This window comes from Erythrolamprus reginae, chromosome 12 (genome assembly GCF_031021105.1).
Source record: "Erythrolamprus reginae isolate rEryReg1 chromosome 12, rEryReg1.hap1, whole genome shotgun sequence".
NCBI classification, from domain to species: Eukaryota; Metazoa; Chordata; class Lepidosauria; order Squamata; family Dipsadidae; genus Erythrolamprus; species Erythrolamprus reginae.
Genome location: NC_091961.1, coordinates 28,134,644 through 28,146,856, shown reverse-complemented (window position 1 = coordinate 28,146,856; position 12,213 = coordinate 28,134,644). Strand labels below are relative to the sequence as shown.

Genomic DNA, 12,213 nt, shown 5'->3' with positions numbered 1-12,213 from the left:
AAATAAATTTACAACGTAGCCACCGGAAACCTGCAGCCATTTATTTATTTATTTATTGGATTTGTATGCCGCCCCTCTCCGTAGACTCGGGGCAGCTAACAACAGTAATAAAAAAACATCATGCAAATCCAATACTAAAAACAACTAAAAACCCCTTATTATAAAACTAAACATCCATACAAACAAACATACCATGCATAATTTTAAAGGCTTAGGGGGAAAGAATGTCTCAATTCCCCCATGCCTGACGACAGAGGTGGGTTTTCAGGAGCTTACAAAAGGCAAGGAGGGTGGGGGCAATTCTAATCTCTGGGGGGAGTTGATTCCAGAGGGTCGGGGCCACCACAGAGAAGGCTTTTCCCCTGGGCCCTGCCAAGCGACATTGTTTTGTTGACGGGACCCGGAGAAGGCCCACTCTGTGGGACCTAACCGGTCACTGGGATTCGTGCGGCAGAAGGCGGTCTCGTAGATACCCTGGTCTGGTGCCATGAAGGGCTTTATAGGTAATGACCAACACTTTGAATTATGACCGGAAACTGATCGGCAACCAATGCAGACTGCAGAGTGTTGGTGTTACATGGGCATTTTTTGGAAAGCCCATGATAGCTCTCGCAGCTGCATTCTGCACGATCTGAAGTTTCCGAACACTTTTCAAAGGTAGCCACATGTAGAGAGCATTACAGTAGTCGAGCCTCGAGATGATGAGGGCATGAGTGACTGTGAGCAGTGACTCCCGGTCCAAGTAGGGCCGCAACTGGTGCACCAGGCGAACCTGGACAAACGCCCCCCTCGCCACAGCTGAAAGATGTTTCTCTAATGTGAGCTGTGGATCGAGGAGGACGCCCAAGTTGTGGACCCTCTCTGAGGGGGTCAATATTTCCCCCCCCCAGGGTGATGGACGGACAGATGGAATTGTCTTTGGGAGGCAAAACCCACAGCCACTCCGTCTTATCAGGGTTGAGTTTGCAAAAGGGGGAAAAAATGGCAACCAAACATCTAATATTTACGTTGGCTATGTATTTCCAACAATGTTTTTATGTGTGTTGGTTTTGCCATTTCGATATGATGCAGCACTGTCCTTTTATATTTTCATTGCTCAGGAAATTGTCTTGGGAGATCCGCTGTTTAGTATATGTTTTTTGGGTACGTATTTCAGAAAGCAACTGTAAACAAAATTTATAGTTGCTATCACACAAGAGCCAACCTATTATAAATTAGGTGAGAAAACGTTGCCCTTGGTAAAGTATGATTTATCTGTTTGGAAGTCAGTGTCCTAGAAACATAATTTCTTTTATCCCGATATAGTTTCTTTCTTTCTTTTTTCCAGAGAAGCCATAGTGCTAATTGAAATGATGGGAAAAAGCTTCACATCTCCTTATCTAAGCCATATATTAATCAATTAACTGTATTAATGAAGGGGACAGTTGTTTTAAATCTAAATCTCTTTTTCCCCCACAAATAGGATTTTATTCATGTGATTTATGTGCTATATATATGCATAATACAGGAGTTCGTTCATTGCATATGAGGTCCACTCACACCATTTCAGACAAATGGTCATCCAATCTCTTCTTAAAAACTTCCAGTGTTGGAGCATTCACAATTTCTGGAGGCAACCTCTGTTCCACTGCTTAATTGTTCTCACTGTCAGGAAATTCCTCCTTAGTTCTAAGTTGCTTCTCTCCTTGATTAGTTTCCACTCATTGCTTCTTGTTCTACCCTCAGGTGCTTTGGAGAATAGCTTGACTCCCTCTTCTTTGTGGCAGCCCCTGAGATATTGGAAGACTGCTAATTGTTAGAACAGCTTCTCTCCACAAGTTGTGGGTGCTCCATCACTAAAGGTTTTTAAGAAAAAAACCACAGAATAATATAGTGAAAAAAGGATATTGAAGGTCTTCTAGTCCAGCCCCCTGCTCAAATCGTGGTCCAATCTCGTTAAAAACTTCCAATGTTTCCTCTTATTAGTCCCCATCTCATGTATATAAACAGCATTATATCTATGTATACTACCAATACGTACTTGACAAAATAAATAAAACAAATAAACATTTACAACTTCTGGAGGCAAGTCGTTCCACTGATTAATTGATCTCACCATCAGGAAATTTCTGTTTGGTTCTAGGTTGATGAATTTCCACCCTTGCTCCTTGTGCTGCCTTCAGTTGCTTTGGAGAATAGTCTTCTTTGTGGCAGCCCCTGAGATATTGCAATACTGCGATCATGTCTCCCCTGGTCCTTCTTTTCATTAAATTAGATATATCCCCTGCAACCATTGTTTGGATGTTTCAACCTCCAGTCCCCTAATCATCTTTGTTGTTCTTCTCTTCACTTCAACAACTTTTCTAGATATCGACGAGTAAAACTGAATGCAAATTCTGTCCCACAGTTTTATTTGGTTTGGGAACTATAGAGCAATAGCCTATAGTTTTATTTGGTTTGGGAACTAAAAAACATATTGCAAAACTCAGTACAGTGGTACCTCATGATACGAACTTAATTGGTTCCAGGAGGAGGTTCATAAAGTGAAAAGTTCGTAAGATGAAACAATATTTCCCATAGGAATCAATGTAAAAGCAAATAATGCGTGCAAATCCTTCAGGAAAATCCCAAACTTTAGAAGGGAGGCGAACAGAGGGCAGGGAGGAGCAGCTAAAGGGGGCGGGTGGAAGAAGCAAGGCTAAGCTAAAGGGTGAGTGGGAAGGAAGAAAGGCAAGGGGGGCGCCCCTCCCTTTTCTTTCTTTAAAATACACCCTTTCAGTGCCTCTGCAAGCACGTTGTTCTCTGCAAAGTCTTTCCTCCTCCAAGCCGCCCCTCCCTTTTCTTTCTTCAAAAGACACCCTTTCAGTGCCTTTGCAAGCACGTTGTTCTCTGCAAAATCTTTCCTCCTCCAAGCCGCCCCTCCCCTTTCTTTCTTCAAAAGACACCCTCTCAGTGCCTTTGCAAGCACGTTGTTCTCTTCAAAATCTTTCCTCCTCCAAGCCGCCCCTCCCCTTTCTTTCTTTAAAAGACACCCTTTCAGTGCCTTTGCAAGCACGCTGTTCTCTTAGTTTTTAAAATGCAGACTTTCCCTCTCCAAGCCTCCCCTCCCTTTTCTTTCTTCAAAAAAGGGGAAAAAAAGAAACCCCTTCATCCCAGCAGCAGCTGCTTGGGTTCGTAAGGTGAAAATAGTTCGGAAGAAGAGGCAAAAAAATCTTAAACACCGGGTTCGTATCTTGAAAATTTCGTTAGAAGAGGCGTTCGTAAGATGAGGTACCACTGTATTTGAATTTTTACTGGAAGATAGACTTGAAGTTGATAGGTTTTGATGTGATTCTGTTTGATTGGACATGGTGCTCTGTGTAAAAGAGATATCTGATAGGCACTCTTGTTTAATTCCCTCTATTTAAGTGCTCATTCTTTCTTCTAAAACACGAGGCAATCAAATCTGAAAAAGGTAGTTATCTTTTTGAAGCCTTCTTAAGAAAATGTTTTTAATCAGTGGCTCGGCTGACTTTCATTACCTAAGAAAGGGCAGGTAATACATGAGAGTTCAGTTCCTTTTATCATCTCCTGGCCCAAAGCAGTTTTCTTGATTATTTGATCGATTGATCGACAGCAAACAGAGAGACATCTTTTGACTCTTTTGGACATCTTTGCAGACTCAGAAGGGCTACAGAATTGAATTAAATCTCTTTTTTCTCGCTCTTGATAGTTGGCTATCTTAGGCCATCTCTTAGAATATGTCAGTTATTAAACTCTCTTTCCTCTTGATCTTAATATAGTGTTACGTTTAATTAGCTCAGGATTCCCCCACACCAGGCAAGGGTTCCTTATCACCAACAGTAGCGGGAGGGTTCCGTGCACAGCCCCAACTTGCCAGTGGGTGGATGCTCACGCCTGCATGAGATTTGGGTTCTGTCCATGCACAAGAAATGAAATCTCGCCACCTCTGTCGTCAGGCATGGGGGAATTGAGATATTTCCTTCCCCCTAGGCTTATAAAATTTATGCATGGTATGTCTGTTTGTATGATTGGTCTCTTAAATTGGGGTTTTTAAAATTACTTTTTATATTAGATTTGTTATATTTGTCTTTTTTACTGCTGTTAGCTGCCCCGAGTCTGCGGAGAGGGGCGGCATACAAATCTAATTAATAAATAAATAAAACAAATTTTCAGAAGCAAAGGAATAACCGAAAATCAATGAAATCTTGGGTGCACGAGCATCCTCATGTGAGATTTCACTTCCTGCGCAAATCTCGTGCGGTTGCGCCCTCCCACCCACTGGTCACCTGGATCTACAAACGGAGCTGCATTTTTCCTACCGCACTATAGATTGGCCTGTATGGATAGGAACCCAAGACTTCCCCCTGCAAACTTCTTTAAGACTTTCCTAACTTCTTAAAAACATTCTATCTTCCTTCCAATGCTGCACTCTAACCACTGCGCCACCCTGGCTCTATTTTATCGATTTTATATATTTTATCATTTGAAAAAAAAAAATCATGTGGCATTCGGCTGAGGCCCAGTTATAGTGTGTCAATGTCACTATGATGCTACTAAATTAGTAAGTAGCATAGGAGGGAAGAAAATTGGGCAGTGGCCTAGAGCGGAAGCTCTTGTCTCACAGTCAGGAGGCTACGAGTTCAATTCTAGGTAGTAGCAAATGTTTCTCTCTCTGGGCACACTGAGAATGTATCTTCTGAACAAAATTCTGATTTGGCGATTGGAGGAGCACCTAGCCATTAAATACTCTGCTAGCTCCATTTAGTTGCCCAGACTCTCCCCCACAAGGGATTATAGGGTTGTTAAGTGGAGATGATGATTCTTGGTTTTGGACCAATCTACTCCACTTTTTTTCAAATTCATCAAACCCTGGCCTAAAGGATTGGGTAAATACACTGTGGCAGAAGAAGGGCTTACAGCCTGAGTGCAAATAATAGATTGTGCATAGGTAGGTGTGTGTGTGTGTAATATATTTTTGCTGATAATGAAAAGGAAGGGAGGCTAGTATAGAGATCTATTTCAAGCTGTTTTGCTCTCATCAGCTAGCCATACCCTTACCGGAATTTGACTCAACCTGTAAGGCAGTAGCTTTAACCTCTAGACCTCAAACTCTCTTACTTTCAGCTTATTCCAGAGTAAAGTTATATGTTTTTTTTCCTGTCGTATCGCTTTGGTATACCCAAATATGGGAGGGAGCATATATATGTGTATGCGTGTGTATTGAATATGTATACACATACGTGTATATGTATATGTACATGTATATATGTGTGTGTGTGTGTATACACACTCCTTTTCATTATCAGCAAAAATATATTTCATATATACACACTGCTCAAAAAAACCAAAGGGACACTTAAATAACACAATATAACTCCAAGTAAATCAAACCTTTGTGAAATCAAACTGTCCACTTAGGAAGCAACACTGATTGACAATTCATTCCACAGGCTGTTGTGCATATTGTGAAGAGCCGGGGTGGCGCAGCAGGTAGAGTGCTGTACTGCAGGCCACTGAAGCTGACTGTAGATCTGAAGGTCAGCGGTTCAAATCTCATCACCGGCTCAAGGTTGACTCAGCCTTCCATCCTTCCGAGGTGGGTAAAATGAGGACCCGGATTGTGGGGGCAATAGGCTGGCTCTGTTAAAAAAGTGCTATTGCTAACATGTTGTAAGCCGCCCTGAGTCTAAGGAGAAGGGCGGCATAAAAATCAAATAAATAAATATTCAACTTTGTACAGAACAAAGTATTCAATGAGAACATTTCATTCATTCAGATCTAGGATGTGTTATTTCCGTATTCCCTTTATTTTTTTGAGCAGTATATATATACACACACACACACCATACATACATATACTGTATATACACACATATATGTGTGTGTATTGAGAACTGACAGAAACTGACCTTCTCATAGATACATACCTAGTTTCTCAAAATACCTATGCACAATCTATTATTTACACAATCTATTATTTACACACACACACGCATGTTTGTAATGCACAAGATAATTAGCTACAGATGGACTGGGCTGGTATGCAGTTTCTAGATAACTTGTGTTGTAGATACATCGATCCAGTGGTGTTGCCTATGGCAAACCCATCAGCTGTGCCTTAAGTTGTACTTGCCCATTAATGGGGTTGAAGTGTGAAAGTGCAGTTGTTTGTATTTACACTTTACTGCATCAACTATACTTGTCGGTAGGACCTGCTATTTGCACCCTAATCCTTGGAGGCAACTTGTTAGAGCTTTCTTTGAACCGTGTACGGTGATGTATGTGATGGCTAACCCACTGACAATATATATCATATATATTGCTCAAAAAAATAAAGGAAACACTCAAATAACAAATCCTAGATCTGAATGAATGAAATATTCTCCTTGAATACTCTGTTCTGTACAAAATTGAATGTGATTGATTTCACAGGTCTGATTAATTTATTTATTTGGAGTTATATTGTGTTGTTTAAGTGTTCCCTTTATTTTTTTTGAGCAGTTTATATATACAGTGGTATCTCTACCTACAAGCGCCTCTACCTACGAACTTTTCTAGATAAGAATCTCCTGGGAGGAGACAGGGCCTCCACCCTCCCTGTGGTTTCCCCAATCACACACATTATTTGCTTTTACATTGATCCCTATGAGAAAAATTGCTAATTGGTTCCAGGAGGAGGTTCGTAAGTTTGTAAGATGAAACAATGTTTCCCAAAGGAATCAATGGAAAAGCGATTAATGCATGCAAGCCCAAAATTTAACACATTTTGCTAGCCAAAGCGCCCGTTTTTGCGCTGGTGGGATTCCCCTGAGGCTCCCCTCCATGGGAAACCCCACCTCTAGACTTCTGTGTTTTTGCGATGCTGCGATTTCGCTGAGGCTCCCCTCCGGACTTCCGTTGCCAGCAAAGCGCCCGTTTTTGTGCTGGTGGGATTCCCCTGAGGCTCCCCTCCATGAGAAACCCTACCTCCGGACTTCCGTTGCCAACGAAGCGCCCGTTTTTGTGATGCTGGGATTCCCCTGCTGGGATTCCCCTGCAGCATTGCAAAAACACGGAAGTCCGGAGGTGGGGTTTCCCATGGAGGGGAGCCTCAGGGGAATCCCACCAGCACAAAAATGAGCACTTTGCTGGCAACGGAAGGTAAACTTTTAAAAATCTCTTGCAACCCCCACATGGACTTTTCTGAAAGATTTCCACTCTTGCAACTAGTACATTTTTTTTAAAAAAAAGTGCCTTTAAACCAGCCTAGAAAACTGCCACTTTAACCCTCCTTCATTTTCTTCTTCTTCTTCCTCTGTTTAACGCTGCAGATGGTTCAGGCCCAGCCCTCAGCCTTAATTTGGCTCAGTTTCCTTCCTTTGGTTTTAACCACACTTCTCAGCCCTGTTCAAGAGGTTGACTCTGTTCCCACGAAGGATAGGCCTAGTGTCCTTTCTGTAACCTTTGCCTGGCTTGATCGCGGTAGTTCTGATGATAAGAACAGGGAAAAGAAGACGGACAGTTAAAGGAAGGGCCACGTTGGATGGGGTTGCCTTGGAATGCAGGGCTGGTGGTATGGAGGAAACTGCAGTGTTCCCTCGATTTTCGCGGGGGATGCGTTCCGAGACCGCCCGCGAAAGTCGAATTTCCACGAAGTAGAGATGCGGAAGTAAATACACCATTTTTGGCTATGGACAGTATCACAAGCCTTCCCTTAACACTTTAAACCCCTAAACTGCAATTTCCCATTCCCTTAACAACCATTTACTCACCATTATTACTGGTACTCACCATTGAATAAGACACTTAGTGATCCTGATATTTATAAACATAATTATTTATTAACAATAATTATTATTTTTTGTTATTTATTTGCAAAAATTATTAGTTTGGCGATGACATATGATGTCATTGGGTGGGGAAAACCGTGGTATAGGAAAAAAACCACGAAGTATTTTTTAATTAATATTTTTTGAAAAACCGTGGTATAGGCTATTCGCGAAGTTCGAACCCGCAAAAATCGAGGGCACACTGTACACTATTTTTGGCTATGAACTGTATCCCAAGCCTTCCCTTAACAGTTTAAACCCCTAAATTACAATTTTCCATTCCCTTAGCTGCCATTTAGGTTATTACTCACCATGTTTATTTATTAAAGTTTATTTTTAAAAAAATGTTTTTTAAAGACAGACGAAAGTTTGGCAATGACATGTGACGTCATCAGGCGGGAAAAACCGTGGTATAGGGGGGGAAACCGCGAAGTATATTTTAATTCATATTTTTGAAAAACCGTGGTATAGACGTTCCGCGAAGTTCGAACCCGCGAAAATCGAGGGAACACTGTATAATAATTTACCAAGGAGGTAAGGATGCTACTTTCAACTTCAGCTGAGAACATGATAGGGTGGATTTGGTATCCACCCTGCTGTGCTTGTCACCCCTTTTTCCTTCCCTGTGGCAGACCAGGTGGAGGTTGAAGTGCCCTCTTTGCCATCAGAGAGACCCTCCCTCAAGAGAGAATAGGGCAGGGGGCCACTGATGGCGCTTTCTGCTTTGTCTTTCTAGAAGACGTCCATCACCAACCCGGGACGCGGCCGCACCTGAGAGGCTCGAAGCTCTGAAATACCAACGGATTAAGAAGCCAAAAAAGTCGAAATCCAAAAAACAAAGCAGTGAGTGCGAGGAACCGCCAGATTCGCTCCCCTGCCTCTCTCCCGTTGCCCCCTCCCCGCCTGGCACAATGCTCATTGAAGTCAATGACTTGGAATGGGAATTGCTTCTGTCTCTGTCTCTGTCTCTCTCTCTATGGGCCTGAACGTGGCTACGTGGTCTTGGGTACAACAACCCGGAATAGAGATTGTTGGGGTTGAACCTTTTAGCTTGGTTCTTCAGAAGTGAAACATCTCCTTGGGTTTTGCCTCCTTCCTTTGGCCACCCTTCTGCATCCTGGGGTGGACTTGTAGATGCGTAGACCTCAGGTCCCAGATATCTTAGCAAAATAGCCACGCTGGCTGTCTAGCATTGGATGAGATGGTCCAGCCATTGTCCAGCGATTGTTGGCTGGAGAAAGCTGCCTTAGGCCAAAACTAGCTTCTAGTTCCTCCTAACCTCAGTCCCTACAGCCAGTATTTCCCAGGGGGGTTCTTTGTTTAAAACCACCCTCTCATACACACTTCTCATAGTCCATCCTCCCTTTGACCCTTGCTCCTCAATAACTTTTCCTGGTTCCTCCTCTTTTAAATTATTGCCTTTTGTTTTCTTGATTATGTCTTTACTTGATTATGTCTTTAAGGCTTATCCATCTTGCTGCAATTGCTAGAGCTGCTTTTCCCTTTCCCCATCCTGTTGGTATGAGTGTGAAAACCATCTTCACCTTCACCGAGAGCATCTCCCTGGCTTCCTGGCTGACGTTCTTAACAGCTCAAGCTTCTCATCACCTGCATCTTGTTGGATTGTGTGTCTGTGTGTTGGCTTGCAGTGACGCCGGCCTGCTTTTCGTGGGCTTTAAAGAGAAAACGTCAAAGGCTTAAATGTCCTCTCGTAAAACCGCTACTTGAAATTGACCAACACCTTCCTCTTTGCTTTCTCCTCCAGATGGTTCTGCCTCCCAGGTTCAACATCATCTTAACTCTCAGGTACTGTGGCCTGACGAAGCTGTCTGCCTTCGGAAGAAGAAGAGACACTCTCGACAGGATCCCTTTGCCCGCCTCTCCGCCCTGAAGGATGACCTCTGTCACCGGCAGATTCCCGAAGACCAGACAGCCATCCTGAACAACGTTGACCATGATGATTCTAGTGGGCATGCCACCTTACTTTAGAATAGCATCAGGCAGAGCGGGAGGGAGGAGAGAGAAAAATAAGGAGAAGACCTCTCTATGGTCAAATGTCCCAGAAGGAGAAATTGAAGCACAGGTTGACCTGGCTTAGATCTTCAGGCTCCAGGCTCCGATCGGCGACACAAGATGTGATCTTTGCATTACGTGTGGTGGGATCTGTTAGAAGATAACATCCAGGACTTTTGTGAGGAGCACGTTACATCTCCTACACAATCTTCTACTGTAATGTAATCCACGAGGAGAGGAGATATCCTAAGTAAACTGGTGGGAAGGCAAAAAAAAAGGCAAATATCTCAATTTAACCCTCCTTATCCTCTTTTTCAAGCTTTCTCTGGATCTCTTGCCTAGATGGGCAATGAAGAGCTAGGAGGTCTTTGGTAAGAACAGGGCAACCACCTGCTCCCTTGTATACTTTCTGAAAGGGGAATATGAACGGATCGAATTGTACAAACCTAGGTCTCCCGATATTATTTATTCATATATATGAGATATTTCTGCATTCGTATATATGAAAAGGGAACCATAGAAGCCCAAGAGACGGTGTGCGTTTACGTATCGTTTATTTAGAATTCACTAGAGAAAGAAACCACGGTATTAATCGAACGCGTTTGGTTGGCATTATTGTTGTATGCAGCAAAACTACGAAGATTTTTGAGCTGAGATTGATGAGCATTAATTAGTTTTTACTTACTGGTGTGTTTATTGGGAATTATCCAAACACACCAATGGGAAGACAAAAAAAAATATTCTGCTTGTTTCAACTGTCATACCTCTTTGATGTCTGAATATTCCGAGTGAAAATACAACGTATAGTTGACTTCCTTATCTGTTGGGTGAAAACCTAGGATTAGCATATGCCTTGTTCTTTGCACAGTTCAATCGTCTATGGAGACTTTCTTAATTTACATTGGGGCGGGAAACAAAACCCTGTAGGACATTTTATATCAGACTAAGTAAGAAAATGGCAGTTTGTTTATTCGTTTGTCACAATGGGCAGGGAAACTGACAGTACAAAGGGTACTTTCTGGCAAATTTTAGGTTTAGATGGGCTTCTTTTGAGATGCTAATTTTGCTATGCTTGTATTTGTACTGTAGTACACCATTTTTTTTAAAAAAAGGTAGTCTTTTCATTATAAAGCATCATTGCATTAGTTCTGCTTAAAATAAGTTTTAAAACTCTTTTGTCTATGTTTTAAGCAAGGGTTTCTCCCATTTCATTCTCCCCCCCCCCCAACCACATAATAAAATAGTATGTTTATCTACAAGAACAACAGAATGAGGAAGCTGAGCAGAGGTTAGCAGAGAGGTCTATGTTAAATTAGAAGACAATATTTGGAAATCTTTCTCGGCAAAGTAAATCACTTGTGCAGAATGAGCTCAGCAGAGAGGGACGTTAGAACTATTTTTATAAATTTGCAAAGGGTTTCTGCTTTAAAAAAAAAAGAATTGAAAGGATTCCCACTTGCAGTCTTAAAAGAAATGCAGTTCATTTTGTATCCTTCAGATGCTGCCAGAGGACTTGCTGTGAGTACAGACTTGAGCAAAATGGATGGGGAGAAAAAGAGTAGCAAAAACACAGCAGGAAAAGAGAGTTTTGGAAAACAATGGATTCTTCTACAGAAATTATTTCAAGTAGCAGCTAGTGAAACCAAATTCCCGACGTCTTTCTATCACTATGCCTCTTCCTTCTGATCTTGATTTTTTTTCCCTTCTCTTTTATCACCGTGGTCTTCAGACCAGTGTTCCCTCTAATTTTTTTGGGGGGTGGGCGGAAAAGTATAGTGTGAGCGGCAGTCCCTTCGGGACTGGGCGGCACAGAAATAATAAATAAATAAACAAACAAACAAACAAACAAACAAACAAAAAACCCACCCTGTTTTGCCTCAGAGAATTTCAAAATAAAATACTGTACTGTGTGTCTATAACATGGAGCTCATAATAGGGCAACTCTATCAATATCAAAATGCCACTTAAATAGTTGAGCTAGTTTCAAACTAGATTTTGATTTTCTTTCTCTCTTCCTTACTCCCATTCTTTTTCTTTCTCTTTTCCTTCCTCTCTTTTTTCTATCTGTTTCTCTCTCTTCCTCTCTCTCTCCTTCCCTCTCACTCTTTCCCTCTCGGCTTCTGGGCAGGTTTGGAAAACTCTGAGTTGATGATGATTTTTAAGTGAGCGATTGCTCACTGCTCAGCTTAGAGGGACCTATGCTTCAGACAGTCCTTGCTTCTTTTTAGTAATGTTATTCTGGAAATAAACATTTAGAGAATGCGACGGTGAAAATTTAAACTTTGCAAAGATCTTTTAGGGTGTTTCCCTACATCAACCCTAAACTAGCTTAGCTGGGTTTCTCAGATACGATTACTGAGAGAATCAAGTGATGGATGGTGAGGAGGATTAGGGATATTACTGTTAATTT

The 12,213-nt window shown here is 42.0% G+C and overlaps 1 protein-coding gene across 1 annotated transcript in view; it reads left to right on the top strand.

Moving 5' to 3' along the window:
* Positions 1-9,779, top strand: part of IGSF9B (immunoglobulin superfamily member 9B) — a 108,013-nt gene extending 98,234 nt beyond the window's left edge. The window contains exons 19-20 of the mRNA XM_070765121.1: positions 8,527-8,633; positions 9,556-9,779. Coding sequence (XP_070621222.1) covers positions 8,527-8,633; positions 9,556-9,779 — 331 coding nt within the window. The remainder of the gene's footprint in view (positions 1-8,526; positions 8,634-9,555) is intronic.
* The last annotated feature ends 2,434 nt before the right edge of the window (positions 9,780-12,213 follow it).